General features: G+C 48.0%; 2 protein-coding genes across 6 annotated transcripts in view; both read left to right on the top strand.

Moving 5' to 3' along the window:
* Fam83f (family with sequence similarity 83 member F) overlaps positions 1 to 13,934 on the top strand; it is a 35,986-nt gene extending 22,052 nt beyond the window's left edge. The window contains exons 4-5 of the mRNA XM_020173432.2: positions 371 to 1,059; positions 7,333 to 13,934. Of these exons, the coding sequence (XP_020029021.1) occupies positions 371 to 1,059; positions 7,333 to 7,382 (739 nt within the window). The 3' untranslated portion in view covers positions 7,383 to 13,934. The remainder of the gene's footprint in view (positions 1 to 370; positions 1,060 to 7,332) is intronic.
* Positions 13,935 to 18,276: 4,342 nt separating this feature from the next.
* Tnrc6b (trinucleotide repeat containing adaptor 6B) overlaps positions 18,277 to 25,671 on the top strand; it is a 232,192-nt gene continuing 224,797 nt past the window's right edge. Inside the window, exons 1-2 of one of the 5 annotated variants that reach the window (XM_074084538.1) lie at positions 18,277 to 18,498; positions 18,763 to 18,929. The gene's annotated coding sequence lies outside the window, so the exon portion shown is untranslated. Of the gene's footprint in view, positions 18,499 to 18,561; positions 19,002 to 25,671 lie in introns of those variants that run through there. The other 4 variants (XM_074084540.1, XM_074084541.1, XM_074084537.1 and 1 more) reach the window with 4 other exon arrangements.

A 25,671-nucleotide genomic window follows, 5' to 3' on the forward strand; every position in this document is an offset into this window, starting at 1 on the left:
GTTGCTGAACTAATGTTTTATGTTAGTTGTTTCATCTGAGCCTCACTACTTTGTGAGCTAAGCGGTCACTCTATGGCATTTTGATAAGGCACACAAGCGGACACACCATATGTGAATTTAGGGCTGGCTTCTCATGCTCTTGCCCTGGGCCCACTGCCCACTTTCTCCATCTGAGGCTGGGACCTGGGGAAGGGAGAACTTGGGCTGGTGGAAGGAGGACAGTCCAGCGCTAAGGTGGGAGGTGCCTTCCCCCTGCAGCGCAGTCTGGCTGCAGTGATAAGACAAGTTGGGCAGGAAGTGAGGTGTCAAGGTGGGTGCTGGAAGGGCAGGAGAGAGGCCTGGGCTCATGTGTATGCTTTTCTGTCCCCAGGTTCACCTGGAGTTCCTCATATGTGGACAGGAACCTTCTCCTCCTCCTGACAGGGCAGAACGTGGAGCCCTTCGATGTGGAGTTCCGGGAGCTGTATGCCATCTCAGAGGAAGTGAACTTGTACCAGCAGCTGGGCCTGGCAGGAGGCGCAGGCAGACTTGGCCTCAACTCCACTGTGGCTCGCAAACTTATCAACCCCAAGTATGCCTTGGTAGCAGGCAGCCGCCCCCCACCAGGAGAGATGATGCGCTGGGCTGCCCGGCAACAGCAGGAGGCTGCTGGCAACCCTGAGGGGGAAGAAGAGGGCAGTGGGGGTGGCGCGTTGGCCCGACGCCTGGAGAACTTCCTGAATGACCTGGTCACAGTGGAGCAGGTGTTGCCCATGGTGGAGCCCATTCCCTTGAGAGAGCTGAGCCAGAAAGACGGCAGGATGGTCTCTCACATGCACATAGACCTGAGGCCCAAATCCCGAGATGCACTCTCCCAAAATGGCAAGGGAGAAGCTGCCAACGGGGAGGCCACCCCAGCTAGGGATAGCAGGCGCTTTGGCAGCAGGTTGTTCAGCCGACGGGTCAAGCGGCCTGTAGCACCCAACAACATGGCCAGCTCCCTGTCCACCGAGACCTTTGCTGATGTCGAGCATCTCATGGGGAAGAGGCCCAACGAGGATTCCAGTGCCAACATCTCAGGTGAGCCTGCTTCCCTGGGGCCTTACGCATGGTCCTTATGGAGAAGCATTGCCTTGCATCTTCGGGGGTGGCTTGCTGGCATGGGGAGAGGAGGAGCTCCAGGACAGAAGGTCTTCAGTTCCCAGACTGACTTCCATCTTCATGTACTTGGTGGCCCTGGGCAAGTCACTGCAGTTCCAAGTTTCAGTCTCCTGTCCTCTGAAAGGGGAGAATGGTGCATGCCTTGCTCAGTGCTCAGCACATGGATGTGGAGTCACTGAGTGAGGGCTGCTGTCACTCTTGGTAGATGGCATTCAGGTCCTCACAATAACTCAAGTAAATGAAGGAATCATGGTAAGTTTCTCCTTTGTAAATGAAGGAACAGGGGCACAGCCTGGCAGGGGGCAGGGCTAGGGCTCAGGCCCTGGCTCTGAGTCCAGGGCTCTTTCTGGCCAGCCTTATTTCTTACTGGATTTCTGCCATCAGGATCTTACCTGGTCAAACACACCCAACCCTCACCTGTATCCTACTCATGCCCTGACCCAGCTTCCTGTTTCTGTGGTAAATAGTTTAACTTGGTTTTCTCATGTCTGTTTGACAAGTGGGTTTGCCTTCTTGTGGTGACATCTTTCTGGACATCTCTCTGGGATCCCCCAAAACCCTGTCTTTTTTAAAATCTATTTTTGAATTAGTGTACATTAATAATACAGGATGATTTCATTGTGATGATTCTGTACATGTGTATGTGTTTTATTGATTTTCTTTTTGGAGGGGGTGGTACTGGGTATTGAACTTGGAGCCTCACGCTTGCTAGGCAGGTGTTCTACCACTTGAGCCACTCCATCAGCCCCTCCCTGAATTTTATCTCTCTCTGGAGGAATCTCTGGTATGGCCTTTCAGGAGGCTGATAGTGACAACCAGGCTGCTATGGAGCCTTTCTCATCTCAGCATTCCTGAGTCAGGGTTTCCATGTTGGAATTTCTCCCTCCATGGTTGCGGGGCTTTGCAGTGATCAAAACTGGGGTCCATGGCTGGCCAGTTACATGAAGGCAGGGTCTGAAGGGCTCCAGGACTCAGGTGGCCCCACTACCCCATCTTTGACCCGATTGTGAGTGACAGAAGAGCAGACACACAACTACTTTCCCTTTGCTGATTCCCAGTACCTGCTGCCACACCTGATTCACCTAGGCTGTGCTCAGGGGATGTATATGCTTCTTAGAGCAGTCCTGGGCACCTCTGATGTTGGCACAGTAGCAGCACCAGCACCCCACACACACAATGGCCATGAGGCCTGGAGGCATTTCCTGAGCAGCTCCACAGGCTCTGTATCTGTACTCTCTCCCTTTACCCTCACAATGACCCTTTGAGCCCAGAGGTGGCAGGTGGAAGCTGTGAAAGGTGCATTAAATAGTCCCAAGGCACACAAAGTGGTTGTAAACTAGGATTCAAATTCAAGCCTGAGCCCAGGCCCACATCCAGTCAGGGGAGAGATGGTTGGTCCCATTCCCATTCCCTACCGCCCCCCCCATGCCAGCTGCTGCTGCTGTGTGCCTTTTGTTGCAAGGAAGGTTGCCATGGTGAACACCTGGCAGGGAAGGGGAGGGGATGAGCCCAACCACAAAAAAAAAAAAAAGGGCTGTTTCCCAAGTCCTGACTGGAAGTGAGGTGGAAGCCTTCTCTTCCCTCGGTCCCTTACCCTGAGGTGGTGTTTCCATAGAAACGCATGGCTGATTGTCTTGTCCCTTTCGCTGACACACTCTCAGTCTCTGGTTCCCCTGTTTGGATGACTTGGGCGTTCACTCCCACTGCTGACTATCTGAGCATTTGCACACGGCACCCTGGAGCTAGCCAAGCTGACCCAGTTGTGCCCTTGGGAGCCCCTCTTCAGAGCGTCTGACCCCGGGGCAGAGGGAGAAGACCAAGAGTGAGAGTGGCCAGCAGACATAGTCAGGAAGGTTCAAGAGATGCACAGTGCCATCCTCCTCCTCCTCCATCCATGGAAGAAAGGCAGAGGCAGCATTCCACACAGCTGTCACCCCCTGATGGGCATCTGATTCTGGAGACCCTGAATTCAAGCCGTGTCGTGAGCCCTCTGCTCCCCCTGCTTCTTTCTTCCTCACAGACAGGGAGGGATGAGAAGCCAATTTCTTTCCCAATGCCCTTCTTAGGGGCTCCCAAGTGCCCGGGGCAGGGGCAGTCTCAGTGTCTCCCCTTAGGTGGCAGCCAATGAGCAGCACAATGAGAAGGTTGAGCCCCTAACAACACAGCCCAGCATGAGCTCAAGGTGGGAACCAAGAATCCTACAGCTGGAACTGTGGTCAAGAGGAAAGCACTCTAGCTTCTTCCTTAGAGGCCCCCATCCAGGGAAGGAGTCTTTTTGCCACAGAGAGCATTTGGAACGTCATCAGGACAGCCTTTATGGTCTCAGCTCATAACACATTGCTCCCTGGATATGTTCTTCCCCTCCCTGGGGCTGTCTCTTCTTCTAGAAGAGGAGGGTGTGAGATGGAAAGGGGTTCTGAGGTCTCTTTGAGTTGATTCTGACTCTGTCCTGTCTCTGCACCCCCTTGTTAAGGGAGAACATGTGTTGATGACAGAGTGGGTGAAAGAGAGAAAGATAGGAAAAACAAAGAGCTGACAGCCTGTAAAATTGCTTGATAAGAAGTATATAGTTGTCAAACAGCATGCGAATTTTTGGAAATTCAGGTGCAGCCCTTGGGAGAACCTCACAGAATCGCTCCCTTTGGGGCTGTGGTGTGGAGCGATCTGGTGGTTTAAAGGCTTGGAGCTCCCTCTAGTGGCAGAATCTGGGAGTCATTTTCCTTTTACCTTTTCTCTCAGCTGGACCTTGCCCCTTGCTGGGTGAGCTCATGCCTTCCCTCCACTTGTCACCTGTGCCCATCCAGGAGCTTAGCGAAAGATTTCTGGGACAGAGACTAAAAGCCTCGAGGAGGAGCAGCAGGGAACAACCTTGTTAAAAAATATTTGAATAGAGTCTGTACTTAAGAAAGTGGTGTGTGGTGTGAAGTTCTGTCACCCAGAACTCACATAGTCTTTGCAAGCATCCTGCCTGATGACAAGATCTCTTGAACAAGACCTCTAAGCTCTCAAGGGGCAAGCCCCTATGTCCACAGCCAGGCAGTGAGGAAAGGGCCACATGGTCTCTGCCTCCCAAGACCTTCTGAAAAGCCACTGTGTCTGTCTCCAGGAGGCTAGTGTCGGCACCATTTCCCTGCATCTTTAAAGAGTGTTGGAAGAGCAAAGGCCTGAATGTAGGTTGGACCCTTCCCACTGGTATCCTACCAGATGAGAGGAAGGTAAACATGGAAACTTTTCTTCCCAGCATTCTCTGAGGTGACCTGCAGTGGCTATGCCTTTCTAGAACTCTCTTGGGTCCCCCAATTTATGTGTGGGTGGGCCACCTGGTCTGGTTCTCTACCACTCTATAGCGCTATAGCCAGCAGGCTTCTAGATTTTGGGGACTTTAGGTTCTGTGTTATCCTGGGGGACTGGAGGTCTTGGAGCTCTCTTGGAAATCTGGGCCCCTATCAGGGATGGACTAACAGAGATGTGCTTCCTGGGCCCAGAGCTTCTGAAGGACATGTGGCCTCCACTCTAGGGTACTTCTGCTCAAGTGCTGTTTGTCAAAGTGAGATTTCAAAATTCAGTGTTGCTCTGAGCTGTGTGGGTCAGGCCCCAGCTGGTGTGTCAAGGGGAGCAGTATTGTAGTCTAATCTGATGATTCTGAGCACCGTGACCAGTGGGGATTCCAATCACACAGCAGATGAGGGCAGCACAGTGATCAGTCCCACTCAGTTCCAGAGACCTGGCAGTTGTGCCTATTTTATTGGTGGGAATCATAGTTCCTCCATCATTTCAGTTTCTCTTGGCCCTGGCTGGGCTTCATGTCACTCTCTCAGGAAAGCACGAGATAAGTGAGGGCATGCCTGTCACCAGGTGATTGCTGCTATTCTTGTTATTATTGGTCTGTCCCCCAAGCAGTTGACCGCTACCTGTGTGTCCGTTGTGTGTGATACGTGTATATCTATGAATTGGCTGCTCTGTGCCAAGCACTTTGCTAAGTTCAGCAGGGAACAAAATGAACAAATTATGTCTTTTATGCAGCATGTTATGCTGGAGGAAAGGGGAATGACTTTTGTCAAGGGTGCCCAGGGACGGCCTCTCTAACCAAAGAGAGAGCACCCTTGAATGGAAGAGGAGACCCATGTGGATGTCAGGGAGTGAATCTTCCAGGTGAAAGGAATATGAAGCCTCGGAAGCAATAGGAAATGGGACTCAGTGTTCTTGTTGCAGCCTTGTGACCTTCCACGTCAATGTCCCCTTTTCCCCCACCCCCCACCTTACAGCACCTTGCTTGCCAACTCTGGTTCCAAATGCTCTGTCACATGCTCTCCTGCCTGTAGTGACCTCTCCCTTTGCCCCTGTTTTCAGGTAGTCTGACTCTCTCCTAAGTCTTCTTTGGCTACCCATACCTATGCATGCATACTTTGTTAAAAGAAATTCTGGGTGGTTTGTGTATTCTTCCCCATCATCCTGAGCTGTCTAATTCGCCTGCCTGTGGAAGGTTCCTAATAAATGAGCACTGAAGGAATGATGGAACACCAAGAATTTCCCCTTAAACCTGGCTCTCTGTCAGAAGTATGGAAATGAATTCTGAGGATAAGGGACCTCTCCAGGCTCACATCCAGCCTTACGAATGGAGAGGGAGGTCCTGCAAAGACAGCCTTCTCCAGGAAGGAGCCACTGGAGCACACTTGCTTTCCAGCCCCCAGAGCCACACTCCTGCCCTGAGTCTGGATCCAGAGATTGATTTTGCCTACCTGCCTCCAAAACGCTGCTGCCTCTGGGGAGGAACTCGGCATCTGCTTTAGCAGGCCAAGCAAATAAAACAAGCTACTGAGGACAGGAAGTGGAGATGATGCATCCATCGCAGCAACCAGGGGCTCTATTTAACAATTTGAGCAGAGCCACACCAGATATAGCCCTCAGCATTACCGTGGAAGGCAACCCGTCTCCTCACCCACCTCCTCCTGCAGTCACCTGCCTAAGTCTGAGGGACACAGAGAAGGGGGGCTTGGCTGGCTTTTCAGCAAGTTCTGAAGAGTGAGTTTAGTTTGGCTCAGACAAGGCAGTGGCTAGCAAAGTATAAATCTTGGTCTAGAGCAGTAGTCTTTTGACAAGAACGGGGACAAGGGTCTGGGCTGCAGGGACAGGAGTCTGGGATATAGAACCAGGACTCTGGGTCTGGCTCTGTTCAGTGTCCCTCTTGCTAATAGTCCAGAACAGGAGGCAATGCAACCTATATTAAACTCACAGCTGAAATACTGTGAAAGGTGGTGTGAGCACTGGAGAGATGGCCCTTACTGTGCAGGGAGTAACCAGGAGGAAATAACACAGCGCCACCACCTGGGAGAGGCTGGCCTGCAATCTGAGGACATGAACTGCCTCCAACAGCCCAATGCTTCAAGGGCCAACTGGAGGTGTCAGCTCCCCGTCCTCCCCCACAGGTCAGAGCAAGAACTGGCTGGCAGCAGAACTGGCCAACCTCACCTGGGGATTGTGAAGGCTGTGGAAATGGATGCAGAGGCCTGGGAAGGGGAGAAATGAGCCATTGCGGCCTGGAGGAGTGCGACCTGCACTGCCTCAGTGCCCATGCTGCTCCCCAGCCTCTGCCTGGGATAATCTCTCTGTCCTTCCAGTTTCCTTCAGTGAAAGGCTACTGGCCCTTCCTGAGGTGCCTGCGCAGCCGAGGGGCTGATACTGGCCTGAAAGGCCAGGTGATACACTGTGGCCGATGGGCTCTGGAGCCACTGCTTAGGCTCTAGAACAGGGTGAATGATTTTAGCTCACAGTGTGGCCACCAGTAAGGATTGCCTGAGAGTGCCTATGGTCGCACTGAGAGCTTGAAGCTGTCCAAGATATTAGCTACTAGTGATAGGAGTCTTGGCAAGACTTCTAAGTCATTGGTCCTTGTAGTTGACTCTAGAGTCCCCACACACACACACCTTGCCCCTCTTTGGTTGTGAGGTTGCAGGCCCCTTGATGTCCCAACCCATGGTAATCCTGCTGAGGTTGCTGGGGCAGGAAAACTCCTCTCCTTTTGCTTTCCTGGGTGCCCTGTGGACCTGGTACCCAGATCAGTGGCTTTGAAGGGAGAGAGTAACTCTGGTCTTCAAACTGGAGGAGTGGACAGTGCACAAGATAGGAGCTGGTGGCAAATCCACTGAGCTTCTCACTTCCATCCTTCCCTAACTATGTCCTTTGTCTCCACAGGTAAAACAACTCCCAGTTCTACCAAGCCCAGCAATTGTGTAATTTCCTGAACCGCAGGAGAGTGGTGGGCAGGCCCCACCTGGTGCTGTGCAGAGCACAGGCCACACCCTGAACCACCCCGCTGGGCCTCCTGCCCTGCAGTCTCCATCTGACCTCAGGTCCTGAATTCCAGATGAGAGGATTCAAAGCATCTCAAGACCATTATGGGCCTTCACCAGACTGTGGTGGCCTGGCAAGGGTCACTGCCACCTTGTTTACATGAAGTGGAAACTTGACTAGTGTCCACTCTCCTTTACGCCACCACCCCCCCCCCCTTTGCTGGGCAGGCCCTCCCTGAAGGTTTTCAGGTGGGGCTAAGGCCATGTCTTTATGCCTTAGTGGGACAGGTCTCCAGGGCAGCTCCTGCTACCTGACTTCTCCCTGGGCTTCTGGTGCTTTCTGGTGGATAACAGCAGGATGAGGCTCTGAGGCAAGAATCCTGAGTTCTAGTCTTGCTCCAGCCTCGGAACTCCAGGTAGAAGATGCAGCTGGGACCTTCCTAGCCCAGGCCCTTCAGGTTACCACACGGGACACTTGAGTGCATTGGAGGGAAGATGCTTCAGCTTCCCCCCAGCCAGTGACAGGAGTTTGACAGTGGCATTGTGAGAGCCAGTCCCCTCATCATCCTGTGCCTGAGGCCTCCTTGGTTGACAACTGCTGCAAGACCCTGGGGGTTCTTTGAGCTCATTTCCCTCACTCTACCTTGGTTTGTGGCTCAATTGGGGTGAGGGGATGGGCCCTGTGGACAGCAGCATTTGTTCCTTTCCTCCCCAATTGTTCTCAGTCCCTTTCACTTACCAGGACTTCCCCAGTTACAGTTCAGACAAAATCTAGCCTCAGCTTCCTGAGAAAAGTCAGGCTGTTCTCAAGAGCCTCAGCCTCCTCAAGGCAGGTTGACCTAATTGTCAAGGTGCTGGGCCAGAGCAACCAATAAACACTCTCAGGTGGGGACTGAGAGAGGGTGTGAATGGACACAGGAGGCATGGCCCAACTGCAGACCCAGGGTCAGCCTGCCTGGGCCAGCAGCACGACACATGACCTTCTTTGGCCTCTGATCTCTGAACCAAATCCTTGTCCCTTTTCTTTCCTTCTGAAAAGCCCTTGGACACCAACACACTAGGAGAGGGGCACTCTGCAATGCAGAAAGCAGGGTAACGTGGTGGCCTGCTAGGACAGTCTGGTCTCTCTGGCAGCAAGGAGGGGAGGGAAAAGAAGGGTGAGCCTGAGCCCAGGGTCTCCTCTGTCAATTCTAAATTAGCTTCCAGATGTGTGAGCCTTGTGAGGATTAAACACTTCTGGGAAGTGCCTTCCTTATGCACCAAGGCCTAGCAGTGTGGCACATGCTTGTTCTGGATGAGAGAGTGAAGGAGAGGAGGGGAGGGGAGGAAGAGCAGCTGGGTTGGGAGGTGGGCTGTTACACTTCAGTTCAAGTGGTCACCTTTCCTTCCTTCCTTCCTTCCTTCTTTCCTTCCTTCCCTCCTTCCCTCCTTCCTTCCCTTTCTTTCTCCTAGCTGCCTAAATTGCAATGATGGAAAGAAGTCACCATTCATGTGGATGTAGACACCTCAGCCTAGGGAAGAGACCAGCCTAAGGCAATTCTGCCAAGGTCTTCTGTGCCTCTCCAGTGAGAGAAGCTGGCCTACTTTATCCCTTCCTCCTCCTGCTACAAGTGCACCAGGCCCTTCCCCTGATATCTAGGAGGGTCCCTGCTCAGAGTCCCTGCAGCCTTGAGCCAGGCCCTGCTTTCTGCTTTGGTTTCCTCATATGCCAAGAGGAAACTATAATGCCAGAGGGAGCAACTTAGTGCAGTGGACAGAGGGCTGATCTGCAAGACAGTGCTTCCTAAGCAGGCACCTCTTCCCCTCAGCTTCCTCATGCTTTCAGAGGGATGGGTCAGAGGGTCTCTGCCCTCTTCCAGCTCTGAAATGCTTGGGAGAGACTCTAGTACAGATTGCCGGGGATCTTGAAGTCATGAAATGCGGCTCTTCAGGTTTGCTGGTCTGCCTGAGCTCTGACCCACTCTGCGACTGCACTCTGCTCCAGCACTTAGATGTACTTGTGCAATGTTCTCTGGCTCATTACATCCCAAGGGTACATCTGGCCTTCCGAGTTGGGTGGCAACTTCAGGGCTGGATGGTGCTCTTGGTCCCCACACAGCAGCGTCTGCAGATTGGCAGGATTGGAAGGGCTATAGGGGGACAGGGTGAAAGGGCATTCTCAGTTCTGGGCTCTAGCTTCTCTGCCCCAACCCCACCCCACCAGCAGGCTATGCTGTCTCCTTTGCAGCTCCGGGAAAGGCCGACCTGATGAACTGAGGCCTGTGATGTTGCTGCCACCCTGATTTCAGTCCCAGAAGGGCAGGAAGCACAGAACTCCAGGATAGGGCTGAAATGCTATCCCTCGGGGTTTGGCAAAACTTCCTAGTCTCCTGTATCAGCTGTCTGTCCTCAGGATGTGTTAGTCCTACTTCTGATCCCTCGAGGATGGTTTTAAGACAAGCCTCTGCCAACATTGATACCCTATGCCTATAAAGAACTTTATTTAAAAAAAAAAAAGGAGGCCTAGAAATATGGAGGAAATTGGCCAGAGGGGGAACATGCTCTTCTACCCCCCAACACTGCTTTTCTGTCATTGAGCACCTACTGTATGCCTGTCACTGTGCTAGATGCTTTAGTCCCATGCATCTTTCAAACAGAATAACTCAGGAAAGAGCCCTTTACAAAGTCAACAGTTTTCCTAGGCATTTGGATCATGAACCTCAAAGAGCTGTCTGGTGGACTGTACGAGCTTTGTTGTCCCCATTTTTCAGATGAGGTACATGGCTCTCCCAGACCCCACATCATATAGAATGCAGATCTGAGCCTACAGGTCAGGCCTTAAGGACTGGTGACAAGATCTGCAAAATCCTCTGTTGGGGGACAGGCCATTATAGAATGTTTTACAGAAATCCTGGCCCCTACCTACTAAATGCCAGTAGTAACCCCGAGATGAGGCAGAAAGAATGCCACTGGGAGGGAGGGAACACCCTCAGTTTAGAGCCCCTGCTCTGCTTTGCAGCCCTGGCAGCCACACAGGTGGCATTTCAGAATGGCTTCTATACCTAAGTAAGGGCATCTTCCACCTTTGTCCTGGTTACCTGAGATTTTGCTTTCTGGGACAGACCTAAGTAACAGCATCTTCCACCTTTGTCCTAGTTACCGTGCTTAGCTCTTCACTGCCTTGTTCTCCCCAGAACAGGTGTGTTTATGTGCACACATCTGCCTCTTTCCACCCAGATCCCTATCAGGCTTCCTCCCAGTCTGTTCCCGTTCCTTCAGTTCCACCACATCCCACATGGAAAGCACCACAGGACGCACTTGTGTGTGCCTAGCAGTGGCCACCTCCAAAAGGAGCCAGGGCTGACAGCTTAAGAGCCTCCAAACTCTAGTCTGGACAAGTGGGAATTGCTACCTGTCACAACCACATTCTGAGTATATGTCAACAGAGGCCCCTAAATCGCTAATTAGCACTGCCATGTGCTGTGGATGTAGTTTGTCACCTGGCACTATGCCACACTCAGGTCTTCCTGCCCAAAAGGCCCAGGAGCTGTCACTGATCATCTGCACTACTCTTCCAGTGACACAAGGTTTGCTACAGAACAGCACCCCAGGCTCAGCTGAGAAAGGCAGGAGGTGGCATTTCTTTTCTTAGGCTTCATATGTAATTGTAAGATCAGCTCAAAGGCCTTGCTAGTTAGGCCCAAACTTCCCACCCCTCCCTCAGTGCCTACTGTGGGGCAGGGGAAGACCTGCTTCCAGATACCATGTGCTGCCTCCTGGCACAATGGATGCCCATTCTTCCCCAGGCTCTGCCAGGACCACTTTGTTTGCTTGATAGCTATTAGTTAAATGATTGAAGACTTGACAGCCACTCGATAAAGAGGAAAGCCAGCCTGACAACTGGGGAGATGTCTGAGGTTCCAGAATTGAACACGACCCTTTCGGCCTTGCTCTGATTTCTAATGTTGTACATGGAAGTCAAAAAGGATCCCACTGTCTGCTATTTAATTTCTTAAGGACTCAACTTACCAAAAGTTCCTCCTTAGCTAGTCCTTTCCTCCAGGAATGTTTCTCCTTTCAGCCCATATCCTAAGTGAACAGTCTTCATCTCTCAGGCTGTTCAGGGATGGCCCTCTCTGCAGGCATCCTCTCAAAGGGCCAAGTCAGAAACAAGAATGAAAGGGGCCTTGAGGTGAGATTTGTTCAGAGCCACCCAGCAAGTCTCTGGAAGGCCTGGAATCTGGTTACGTGGACACCCTAGCACACTTTCACTTTCAAGAGACAGCCATGAGAAATGAGGCGAGTTTTCATCCTGGAAAGTGGTTAGAAGTTAGGGCACTGTCTGCAGCCACTTAAAGCAGCCTCAGGAACGGATGTCATGGAAGGAGACTGGCTAGGAACCTGCCTGAGGAGACAGCAAGTGTATGGAAGCCTGCAGGAGGAAAAGCAAGAGCAATCACCACGGTGCCACATCCCTAAAGGGAAAGAGCCCATTGTTTGCGAGATTCAGGCACCTCCCTTTCATTTCCTGCTTGCAACTTTCTCTCTGGCCTAGTTCTTCGAAGTGTCCTGGAGGTTAGGCTACTAGACAGGAAGGGCAGCTCACAGAGGCACTGGAAAGGCTGCTTCATTTGTACATTCAATGAATATTTACTGAGTGAGGAAACACTGGTCTTAAGGCCACTCAGCTTGCTGTGTGACTCCACTTGACTGTTCCCCCAGCTGGAGCCCCTGGCTCTGCATGGATAGCGCTGAAGAACACTTGAGTGCAGAGGCTCCATGGGGAAAGACTGCCACCTTGTGGCCAGCTGGCAGCATGCAAGTCCTGTTCACTGGGTCAGATTGGGGGAGGGCCAGGGATGGGCAAGCTCTTGGTGTGTAGAGGCACAGAGTAAATTACCCTAGGTTTTGCAGACATGGAAAGGTCTGTTGCAACTACTGCAGTAGCACAAAATGCAGCCACAGATCATAAATGAGTGTGTGCAGCATGTTCCTGTGAAACTTATGGACACTGAACTTTGAATCTCACAATTTTCATATATCACAAGGTATTTTTTTTTCAATCATTTAAAAGTGTGAAAACCCAGGCTGGAAATGTAGCTCAGTGGTAGAGTATGTGCTTAGCATGCACAAGGCCCTAGGTTTGGTTTTCAGCACCAAAAAATTAAAATGTAAAAAACCATTCTTTAGCACATGGGCTGTGCCAAAACAGGTGGTGGGCTGGATTTGTCTTCCATATCTCTACTCCCAACATTGACTCAGTCATCACACTTAGCACCTTTGTCACTGTTCTGTAAGGAGGAATCCCTTAGTGCCCTCTCCTCAGTGGAAGTTCAGGAGCTGTCATTAACTTTCACACACTTGATAAGTTTATGGATGTAGCCATTAGGTGCCCAGTCCTATTGATCAGGGGCATATCAGAGCTTGGAGTTTTAACCAACATTTACTTAATATTTACTGTCATTCACTCATTCATTCAAACTCATTGAGAACTTCCTGTGTCCCAGGCACTGTGATAAGACAGACTTGGTCTCTTCCCCCAAAATGTTCATCACTTCATTGGAACAAAGGGAGGCAAGTGTTATGATGGGGAAGCAGGGGTGTGGGAGTGGGAACCCAGAGGAGGCACTTAACCTGGGGATGGAGGTCAAGGAAGGCACCCTGGAAGAGGAGTGGATCTCTAAGCCATCACTGAGTAGTGTGTGGAGGAGGGGAGAATGAAGTAGGCTATCCAGGGAAAGGTGCAGAGCCTAGAAAGAACTTTTTAAGGAGAATTGTGAGTCAAGGATCACACAATCAAGGACACAGTGAAAACTTGGATACACTATCTGTCCCCAAGGCCTCCCTATTGCTCCAGGTTTGTTGGGGGAGCTGTGAAGGAGTTTCCCCTCTAGCCTTGTGGGATTGATTATCACTGAGCCTCGGAAGGTGGACAATGGCAATCTGTAAATGACCCCTTGGCCAGGCTGGGGTGGCTTCACTTCTACCCACAGCTGCAGAGAATCTAGAGGGAAGGGGGTGTGGTTGGTTTGTCTGCTCCTGAAGTCCCTTAGAAGCGGAGGAAGGGCTTGCACAGAGTTTTGAAAAAAGCAAGAAAAGGAGGGCAGGACAGACAAGGCAGCAGATACAGCACAAACTCACCAAGGAAGGGATGCTGTGACCCAGCTGAGGGCTCAGAGGGAACCATCCTTCTCTGGGCACTTCTCCTTGGGAGTCTCACAACAACCCCAACAGGCAAATAACATTTTTCTTTTTTAGCTCCGCCAATTAAAAAAAACCCATGTGTCCCTGAGTGGTTACTTAATTTCTCTTCTTCTAACCTATTTCTGCTCTACAAGGCTGTTATGAGGATGAATAAATTAACATGTATAAAATGCTTACAACAGTACCTGGCATGAGGGCCAGCTTCATTGTCATGTAGCCTGTGCTGTCCCATGGGGGCCTACACTCCAAAGGTGATAGTCCATGTTTGGTTTAATGCTCCACTGTTGTCATCTTGAATCTTAATTGTTTTTGAACAAGGAGCCCCATGCTTTCATTTTGTATTGGATCCCACAAATAACGTAGCTGGCCCTACCTGGAAGTTTGGGCACTAAAATGTTAGGTTTTATCATTATTTTAGAGTCAAGGGTGACATGCTCTCAGAAGACGACATAAGCAGGAAAGAACACATGGGTCTTTGGACGGAGCTAGAGAAGACTACAGGACAAAAGAGCATGAACAGGTGTAGAGGTAGGAGGAAAGCCAGCTATTTAGGGAAGCAAAGAGAAAATTCTCAGAGTAAAAGATAGTGGTGAAGCCATGGAAACAGAACTGGGAAAGTCTCTTGGATCTTGGCCACAAAAAAAGGTTATAGATCAGTTTAGAGAAATGAGTTTTAGTAGAATTAGGACTTGAAGCCAGGATTAAAGGGGGGAGCACTGGTGGTGGTGGTGGAGAGGGCCAAAGGTCATAAATATTTAAGAAGCTGGAATAAGGAAATAGAGAAAAGAAAGGAAGGGAGGCAGGAAGAAAGGAGGAAAGGAAGGAGGCTGTTTGTAGGGAGTGGGAGGAGAATTAGTTCCCAACTGGAATGCAGAGACCAACAGAGGCAGCAATTTAACCAGGAAGAGGTGCACCTCTTTCCCTTAGTCTATAGGGAAAAGGGGGGAAAGGAGTTGAAATAATAAAGGCTGGGTGGCAAATATTTTCATGGAGGCTTATTGTCTCTCCAGTACCCTGGAGGAGTTTAGTGATTGTTGCTTAACCAAGTAGCTTTGCAGGAAGTGTGGTCATAAAAAACGAAGTGGCCAGGTGCCAGTGGCTCATGCCTGTAATCTCAGGAGGCAGAGATCAGGAGGATCTCGGTTCAAGGCTAGCCTGGGCAAATAGTTCCAGAGGCCTCATCTTGAAAATACCTAACACAAAAAAGGGCTGACAGAGTGGCTCGGAACACCTGAATTCAAACCCCAGTGCCTCCAAAAATCAAAAAAGCTAGAGGTAATTTGGAAGTGCCACAGCATCTATCTCGAGGGCTTTGGTGCACAATAAATGCTACTGGACATGTAATAAATGCTTTTGAGCATGTCCCCTGTAATCAGCACCCTCTAGCATGTTCTCTCCTCTTGCTCCTAGTCTTTGGCTATAGCCACACCCATGCCCATGTGAGCAGTATCAACTGTCAGCTGTCCCCTTGTCTTTTACAGTAGGTTCCTTTATAGGGGTGTCCCATTGTTACATGCTTCAAGAATTGAAAAATGCTTTATAAACCTTGCTGAATGCCTCATAGCAGTGAGAGGCCAGTGCAAAGTGTGTGGGGTGTTCTCCTGAGCCACAGAAATCCAGCTGGCTTTGCTCCCCCAAGCTTGTGGGTCATCGCAGAATTGTTCGCAAAAATTCCTATCTTGGATCTTGCCCAGGCCAAGGGCAAGGACCACAGCCCAGGCTCTCAAGAGACAGAAAGGAAGGCTGTTGCTTGGGATAGCTTAAAGCAGTTTTGGTAGCCATCCAATGCAGCTATCACTCATTAAATCTGCCTTCCCCTCCAGCAAAAAGCCAATTGTACAGAACACTACATAGAGAGCTCTAAGAATAGTACAGCATTCCAAGAACACAGTACACGTGGCCTGTATACAAGTGTGCAGGGCTTCCCGAGGCTCTTTACTCTCAAATCTGGATGGATTGAAACAAACAAAAATATTTTCCCCAAGTGGTATGCAAAAAGGAAACGAGAAAGAGAGCAAAGGGGAGTATTCTAGCGTAGTGGTCTCTGACCTAGTTGCCTATCAGAGCATGGGCTGACTCCATAGGCATGTCTGAAAGACCTCGGGCAGTGAGGGTGAGTTCAGGAGACATCCCAGCCTCTTCACCTTCACATCAGGCGTGGCAAGCCCCGAAGTCCTGACATTTACTGTGATGGGAATTTAAAACCCTCATCTTCCACCATAAGTATTTGATTAATTTATTGGCTTCTTCCTTATCTGTACAGAATGCGAAGACAGGTTCTGTTCAAAACTGCAGGTCTTAGAGCCCAGACAAGATTCTGCACCACATCCCACTGTTTGTTAGAAGAAGAAATCTATGTGTATATCTATTCATGAAAAAGAATGGGGAGATATTCTTCTTACTGGGTGGTGGCTGTAGGAGTAGGATGATGGGAAGCCTTTATTTCCACTTTATAACTTTCTCTATTGTCTGAAATATTGATTGTTATATATTTACTCCATGTTACATCTATGATCATAAAAACAGCAATCCTATTTGGAAATTATATTCTATTCTCAAGTGGGCAAACAGTACAGGACTTCCAGCTTCCTGCTTTTCTCCCAAGGAGGGCAAACACAATGAGGTGGAATGGACAAACAGCTCAAGGCCTTCAAAGACAAAGATTATTGTAACAACAAGCTTTGAATGCTGCTAGATCTTCCTATCATGGTTCCTTCCCCCAGAAAGCAGTCATTGCAGGTCACTACCCATCATTAGTCTCTTCCTGGCTAACCACATTCATCCTTTAGTTCTCCCAGATGTCACTTCTTCTGAAAAGCCATCCCTGTCCCTTTCAAGATTGAGTCCTTTCAGGACATCTTATCACAGCACTGCACTGTGATGATTATCTGTTTACCAGTTGACTACCCCTCACTAGATTGAGGTCCTTGACAGCACAGAAGGTGTTTTATTCACCTGTGTAACCCTGGTAATCTTGGAATGTGCTTGACAAGATCACTGAATAATTATTTATTCGGGGGCCTTTTATGATCAGAGCAACATAAGGAACACACAGACAAAGAAACAGTATTTCTAGGAACTCATAACTATAAAACCAACGATTATTTTGAGAGTTAAAATAGGAACACAACCAACCAACTTTGAAGGTTAGGAAGGTTTTGGACCCTCAACGTTTCTCATTCTTTGTGTTTTTTCAGCTCAATCCCATGTTGGAATGCTAGTGTGCACTACGTGCACTGAGTTGTAAGGATTCAGGCCCATAGGATCTTTATTATGATTCAACTCCTGATCTTTCTTCTGTCTTTCCTGCAATTGCCCTAGGAACCTCTGCCATTTGCTCTTGTTTGTGAAATACCTTGTCTTCCTCTACTGAAAGGCTGTAAGTGTTGAGCTTTATTGTTGTTACAGTGGTTGCTTTATTATTAAGCTAGAGCCAATGAGATTACACAACAGCTTGGCTCAGGAAGTGAAGCAAGGGCCATGATCCCAGGAAGCTACAGAGGATAGGGGCTCGAGATAGTAAAATGTTAATTACCCGAAAGGGAATGTGGGCTAGAGTCCAAGGCTGTGCTCCTGGAGGTTATTTCGGTCCTAGAGGCTTGGGGCTGGCACTCTGGCAGTGGGTCCTAAGCATCCTGCCCTCCCCTGGCTGAAATGTGGATTCACTTCGACGAAAGCTGCCACAGAAAAAGAACCCAGTGGCCATGAGCCAAGAGCACACGGCTTGCTGGGCATCAGCTACCCTGGAAGTTTTCCAGGAGCTGAAGGGCTGTTCCATTTGCACACAATTAATTATTTATTTCTGAGGCGATTTTTTTTCTTTCTCTCCCTCTCTAGATTTTATTTCTCTTTGTTTCCAACTCTTGAGTATTCTTTCTAAGGAACAAGCTGTGGATGAATACTCAGGGGAGGGGTCACAAAGGATGGTTCACTTATAAAGCTAAGAAAATGAACATAGATGTAGACGCCCTTCTTGTTAGGAATGATCAAGGTTGTTTAATTTAGGGTGAGAAGGAACTGGGCACTGGAAAGCATGCGATGGAAGCAATGACAACCTCTCCGTAGGTAATCTCTAACAATGTCACTGCCGGAAACTGAATGACGAACTTGGGCTCTGAAGGAAACGTTTTTAAGATGTTGGGTTGGCTGACAAGTACCATTCTGAGCTATTAGAGATTCTAAAGTCTGGTAAAGAGTGAAGACTCCGGAGCTAGATACAATACAGGGCTCACCAACTACTTTCTGTCTGGGTGACCTTGGGCAATTTTCCTAACCTCTGTCGAATCTGTTTTCTATCTGTAAAAATTAGAATTTAGCCAGATAATCTCCGTAAAGAACTCAATACAGTACTCAGCACAAAACAGACGCACAATAAATGGTAGTCATTATTATCGTCAACTACTGGCCAAATAACCGGAGACGCTCCCAACTGCCCCAGCTAAACAATTCGGGGAAGCACAGCGAATCCGGATCTGACGGAAGCACCTATGTGTCCAATAAAGTAGCAGTAAAAGATTCCGTGGAGTCAAACCAATGGCATTAGCTCTTGTTATTGGCCGGGCTTTCTGTCTGCTCCACCAATAGTTTGAGGATGTGACTTGGGAGCGACACCTTGACAGTCCAATGACGTACAACTAGCCCACACTGCACTTCGGAGGGGATAAACCAAGAAGCCGGCACGTATAGATTCCGTTATTGCGCAGTACTGGATGGAGAGAGGAGCTTAGGGGAAACTGTGCCAGGGGAAGGCACTAATGAGATTTTAAAAGAAACAGAAAAAAAGAGGATGGTTGCGCCAAGCAAGCTCGGCCGCCATCATGCTCTAGTTTCCCCTCTGTCTCTCTGGGTCCGCGACCGAGGAAGCGGCCTCTAGGATGCTGAGGGGGTGTGTCTCCGCATGATTGGCGCAGGCCGCTTGGCCAATCCTAGCTCAGCAAACGGGAAGCACTTAGCCAATGAGGGGCGACGACATCGGCGAGGAATTGGAGGGGCGGAATAGCAGCTTGATGGGCACAAAAGCTGGCCAGTGAGAGCTGGAGGCATCCTCCCTACGGCCAATGAAGTGGGGCTCTGGGCGGGCCCCCGAGTGTTTGTGTTGTGGTTTTGGGGGAGGGAGGCGGAGGGGAAAGTTTGTTTATTTTGTTTCTAGTTTCGGGGGTCCCCGCGATTCAGGAAGGTGGAACAGGAGAGGACGACCCCCGCACCCCTCAGTCTCTTTGCGACGTCGCTTCCATAGCCTGCGGAGAAGCGGGGACCGCAGTCATCGCCTCGTCTCACAGCGGAACACCGCGCACTCGGAACCGGCGCGGCTTGGCTGTGAGTGAGGACCGTGGGCCGCGCCGACCTTCCCCTCCCCCGCGCACCGCCTGTCCAAGCCGGTGACCAAAGGTGGGCCAGGACGCCCACCGGGGCGCGTGGCGCGGTCCGGACTGCACCCCCTCCCCCTCAACCCCGAGGCGCGGCGTGTGCGTGTCCTGACGAGCGAGCGCGCGCAGCGGGAGCGGGCCGGGCGGGGGGGCGGGAGCGCACGGGGCTGATGAGAGCCGCGACGCCGGCGTCGGATAGATGTGAAGCCAGGATCGCGAGGGACGCGGGGCGACGTCTGGCGCGCCCGTCGGGGCACCGCGAATGGCCAGGCGGGCGCGCGCAGTCCCGCGTCACGCGCGGGCAGGTGTGAGCCAGGGGAGGGCTTCCGGGTGGGCTGGCCGCGGCGAGTGCGCTTCCCGTCGCTGGGGGGCCTCTGGGCACCGCCCTTCTCCCGCAACCGCGTCGCAGCGGTGAGCCAGGCCAGCGGAGAGGGAGAAGCAGGCCTCGGAGCCTCCTGTCCCCGCGCGGCGTCGGGCAGGCGTACGCAGGACCTACGTGATGGAGTAAATGAATCCTCCAGTTTCATTGCTTCTCTGCAGAGCTCTGCGTGTGCGGCCGCCTGGGGAGGCGATTCTGTCTTTCGACAAGAAAACTGGGGGCAGGAGGAATGACAGTGTTCCAAACAGCTCCTGCGAATGTTTGACACCTTCCGTGGTCTGCTATACTTGTAGATCCAAACTAGAGGGTATATTAGCCTATGATGGCAAGATCCAGCAAAATACACTAGTGGCTAATGACACCCTATAACAGCCTCTTGTCAAGTGCTTCAAGGATGAGCCTATTCTTAGTTCTTTGCGCACAGTTCGTCAACCTGGGACTTTTAGCCCCTTGCTTTCTCATGTATCTCTTGGCTTTTTTATTACTTTTGACTCAGCGAATAAAGCAAACCCAAGAGTCAGTGCCTGTCCAACAGTTCCAAGCACATCTTAGCACTTGGTGAGAGTTTAATAATGGTAATTTCTCTCTTCATTGTGGGAGATTTCAGTACTGTAAGTTTGTTTGGAAAAACATTAGTGATCTTAACTTTGAAACTACTTGTGTATTTCGGGTAGTGTGTAAATGTCTTGCATTGCTATGGTTTGTGGTGTTTCTGTAGGTAGGTAGTGGAAGAGAGAAATGTGGTCTGTACACTGGACACACCAGCATTCAGAGTACAAATCAGACTGACTTGTCCTACTTGGGGTACAGTGATGATAACAATGCTCCCTGTATATTTTCTTAGTCCTTAACCATTTTTAAATGCTTGTCCCAAACATCACTATTTGAGCAGTGTAGTTTCTGATAGGACTTAAAGAGAAATAAGTTCCAGGCTGTTGGTCTGTGTTAACATGAATGTCATACCCTTGAAAAAAAATTTTCCTGGAATAAATGCACTGAAAAATGTTTTAAAATTAGAAAAAAACCATTTGTTCAAATGGCAGTAATAATGTTAGCTAACATTTATTGCATCTTACCTTGTGTTGCCTCTATATTATTTTTCTAATCCTTACCTCAAGTGTATGGGGTACAGACCATTACTGTTCTGAGGATGAAAAAAAAAGAAAAGGGCGGCTTCTAAGGGCCACATAGCTAGAAAGTTCCAGCACAAGTTCAGTCTCAAGTCTGTCTGGTTTCAAGGCCTGCACTTGTTTCACTTTGCCACCTAAATTACCCAGAGGAAGAAAGGCAGATAAGATGCTGAAAAGTAGAGAGTGGTGTGGCTCAAATTTAGAGTGCTTGCCTAGCAAACCAAGGCTCTGAGTTCAAACCTTAGTAACACACACACACACACACACACACACACACACACACAGTAGGAGTAGAAAAGGAGAATGCCATTAGTAATTAGGTTACCTGTACCTCGCTGAAGTACATTCAAAATTAACATTTTTACAGAAGTACATGTAAGCTGTTTTTCTTCCATTTGTTTTTTTCATTTGAGACAAGGTTTTGTCTCAAACTCACGATTCTCCTCCCTCCCAAGTGCTGGGATTTCAACAATCATGCCCTTTAAGAAACTTTATGTCCTCATTCTACTACCCCCATTTACCCTCAGTTAGGGCTCTCAGAGCTCCTGCTCACTTTTCACAGTTCTCACCACAGTTTGTGGTTCCAGACTGTGTCTGTTTTGTTTGTCCTATCTCCATTTTTTTCCTCCCCTCAGTGCTGGGGATTAAACCTGGAGCCTGTGCATGCAAGTGCTTGTTTACCATATCTCGGGAGTCTGTCCAAGTGTTAGGCACACAGTAAACTCCCAGAAAATAGTTGTTGACTGTGTTATGAGTTGGACTTTTGCTTTTATTATTTATTGTTACCCTATAGTTTCTGGTAGCCCTGCCTACCTCTGGTTTTCTCTAGGACTCCATCCCACTGTTGGAGGGCTTGCCACATAGAGATAGATCTGAAATTGCTGAAGAGGACACCAGTCTTGTTCTCCTCTGACTTATACCTCTGTCCGTGAGCCCTTACCACTAAGCCTGACTGGATTTAACCTGAACCATGCTGAGCTTTCTGGGGTGGGAGAGCATTGCACCCTGGTTATCCAGGCTTAGGTCAGCACTTGCACCTGTTGGTTTTCCCTTGTCTCAGCCTGCTCTTCATTTCTTCCTCCTTTCTCCACCCAGCATGGTGCTTCAAGAGACCTTGTCTGTCTTCCAGCAGCCTGCTTGCCCTTTGACATTTGCAGCCTTTGGACATTGACAACTGCTTTCAGTATTTCACCCCCACGCTGATCTTCCTGAAAGAATGCTTTATGTTTTTTGCATCCTCCCAAATCTCCCACAAACACTGACGTTTAAAAGCATTCAATGGCATTTCATTGCCTAGAGGGTTTAAACTCTTTAGCTTGTTATTTAAAGTTCTCTGGACTACCACTTTCCGATAGGCAATAGCCACAAATATGAGCTACATATGTAATTGAAAATTCCCTACTAGCTACATTAAAAAAGTAAAAAGAGGTAAAATTGATTTTTGTAGCATTTTGTTCACTTCAGTGTATTCAAAATATTATTTAAATATGTAATCAGTAAAAAAATATTACTGAGATACTTTCCATTTTTTTTCATATTAAGTCTTTGAAACCTGGAATATATTTTTCATTCATGTACATTAACACCACATTTCAAGTGTTCTGTAGCCACATGTGGTTAGTAACTACCATGTTGGACAGAACAGTGCTAAGCTATGTCCTCAACAGTTGAGGGACCAGACCTGGACAATTCCAGGTACTGGCCACTTTTGATAACTTCATTCCTCTCATCTTGAACCAGTTTCATATCCATATGCTGAGTGTGGAGATCATGTTGCATCCTGCTCCAGAGTTACTGTTCTGTACAATGTGGAATAACTTTGAAGCAGGTCATGGCCTGATCTACACACTAGCCTTCCTTGCTGAGAAACCCAGAGGGAGCCCAGGACCATCCCTAAACTTCATTTTTCACCATTTCCTCTGAAGCTTTTTAACATTAATTATTTTTTTCTTTTTTGAGATGTAGTCTTTCTGTGTTGCCTGGTTTGGCTTCAAACTCCTGTGCTCAAATGATCCATCTTCTGAGTAGCTAGGACCACAGGTGCACACCAGTGTGCCCAGTTTAACATTAATTTTTATCTCATTTTTCATGTGTTAGTTACTTATAACAAATCGATTATAATCAGAGATGATAAGATGTGGACACTGGCCAATAAGAATAGGTGTCTGATGAATTAGAACAATGCCAGCTGCTCTTGTCAGTGTGTAACCTGCTGAGCAACAGCTTGGGTTGTTCTGGTTGTGTGTTGTCAGTTTCTCTCTAAAGACTGAGTTTCTTGGTAACAGGCTTTTACCTTCTTAGTCTTTTCGTCCTTAAAACCTCCTCTGACCTGGCATGGAGTAGGCAGTCTATATGTATTTTAAATGGACAAATGCTACTTTGTTATTTGGGTTTTTTTTAATTGTTGTTTTTAATGTTTCCCAGTTAGAAACTAAAATTCTTTTGAGGACAGAGATGATGACTCATGAGAGTTTATGGCTTTTTGTTTTGGATTTTTTTGTGTGTGTTGGGGATTGAATTCAGAGTCTTGTACATGCTGAGCACCTCAGTCTGCCATTGAGTTACATGCCGTGTACCCAGTCCTCTGGCATATTTTCTTTATTGTCTTGATAGAATTTCCTTATCTACTGAATGTACCTTTGTGTTCCCCCCACAACCCACTTTTTTGAGGCAGATTGACATACAAAAGTTGTAGGTATTTGCCTGGTGCTGGTGGCTCACACCTGTAATCTTACCTACTTAGGAGGCAAAGATCGTGAAGATCACAGTTTGATGCCAGCCTAAGGAAATAGTTTGAGTGACCCTATCTCAAAAATACCCAACACAAAACAGAGCTGGTGGAGTGGCTGAAGTGGTAGAGGGCCTGCCTAGCAAACATGAGGCCCTAAGTTCAAATGCCAGTACTGAAAAAAGAAAGTTGTAGATATTTACTGTATGCAACTTGATAATGTTTGAAATACATTTTTTATAAGTAATTGATTAGATATCATTATGGGTTTTCAGATCGAGTCAGAAATAAAGTTTGCAGTTGGCCATGGTGGTGCACACCTATAATCCTAGCACTCAGGAGGCTGAGGCAGAAAGATGAACATTTTGGGCCAATCTGGGCTACCTAGTGAGAGCCTGTCTCCAAAAAACAACAAAAAAAATTTGAATTTAATGTGACTTCTTTTCTTTCATGGTTTGGAAACTGGCTCTGAAGGCAGCTTCAAAAGCAGAGCTCCAAGGTAGTTGCATAATCATTGGCATTAGGGTATTTCCTTCCAGAGTCAGGGGCTAGACGTAAGCCTCTGAACTAGGAGTCAATAGTCCTGGGTTTGTTTGTATTGTAGACACTTGCTTGGGTGCCAGCTATGTTCCACCCAAAGGAATGATTGAGAATTCAAAAAGTAGTGAAAAATGTTTTTAAAAACTGCTTTTAACACAAAGGTGAAATGATGAATTCGTCCTAGGAAGATACACTTTCTCTCTGCTCCCTTATACTTTACTCATCCCTAGCAGAGGCTGTGTTATGTCATGTTTCTAGATCTGTCTGTCCCACTAGATTGTAAGTTTTTTATGAACAAGATTACTCGTCTCTGCATCTCCAGGCACACATTGTACTGTGCCTGCCATGTTGTAGGCATTCAAATGTTTGCTGAATAAATACCGACAATAAATTGTTTTTTTTTTTCTTTTGCAGGTAGGGAATTCTGTGCCTCAGAGAATTATTGACACTGTATTGAGAATAATCTTTAAAACTTTAAAAACTACAGATATGTTCCATATGTATTTTACCATTTATATAAAACATTTATTTAATTAACAACTATAGCTGGATGTAGTGCCATCTCCCTGTAATACAGAGGCAGGAGGACCAGTATGCAAAGCCAACCTGGGTTACATAGTGAGACCCTGTCTCAAAGAATAAAAACAACAACAAAAAAATGACAAATATGACCCTATCTGTCTACTACTTAAAAGTGTTAATGAGCTGAAAGGAAAAAAAAGTGTTAATGAGACCTAGAGATTCTGCCATCACGCCCCCTCCATGAGAATAAGAACCTGAATTCTTATTCTTGTCTTGGTCACTGAATGCCCAGTGAAGACCCTGCCTCATTTCCTGTTACTTTTCCCTCGACTTCCTGTACTGTTGACACATAATTCTCTGTAAGTTTACAGAATGTACTTCCTATCCAAAGAACTGTTCCCTACATGCCGTTCCTACTGTTTGGAAGGCCCGTACCCCAAGTGTAATTGATGCCTCTTCAGTCCTCAGAGCTCAGTTAGTGTATCACTTCTTCAGTGATTTCCTGATCACCCCTACCCCAGATTAGGAGATTGGCTCTTTTTAAATTTAGAGCAGTTAATACAATTGTAATAAAACAAGTACTTAATTTGTATATTATGTAACTCTGCTAGAAAACAGCTACATGACTAAAAATACTTTGTCTCTTATTCACATTTGTATCACTAGCACCTAGCACAGTGAGTTACACATAGTAGGTCCTCAAAATTGTTTCAAATGAAATTAGGAAAGATAGAATTAAAAAACACATAAAAAAACCTGGGTCGGGATGTAGGTCAGTGATAGAGCACTTGCTTAGCAGGTGTGAGACCCTGGGTTCAATCCTCACCCAGAACCAAAAATTACAAAAAAAAATAAAAATCCTTTAGTTCTGATCATTAAATATGGGAGAGATTTTTGAGGTTTTTGTTTGTTTGCTTTGGCAGTGCTGGGGATCGAACCCAGGACCTTGATCATACTAGGCAAGCATTCTTATCACTGAACTACACCCACAACTCTTTTTTCTTTTTTTAGTTGACAGAAAATAATTGTATATGTTTATGGGGTTCAGTGTGATGTTTCAGTGCATTTATACATCATATATATATATATATTCTTGTACTCATAATAAGCAAACACTTATTATAGATTATAGAAAGTATTGTAATTAAAATTTTTTTTGTGTGAATGTTTTTTTAAGCCATTGTAGGGTTTAATGGGTGTCCTCAATCCTTATTAGTAAAAACAATCGGAGCGGTTTTTCCTTTAAAAATCTTGTTACCTGCTAAGGATGCATATGACTACACTTTCACTGGACATTTGAGTACATGCCATGTACTGAAGGCCATATAGGAAGGCCAGGACTACTGGGATGGGATGAGAAGAGAGATTTTTTTGTCAGGAATGCATGGCCAAG

This window comes from Castor canadensis, chromosome 8 (assembly GCF_047511655.1).
Source record: "Castor canadensis chromosome 8, mCasCan1.hap1v2, whole genome shotgun sequence".
Lineage (NCBI taxonomy): Eukaryota > Metazoa > Chordata > Mammalia > Rodentia > Castoridae > Castor > Castor canadensis.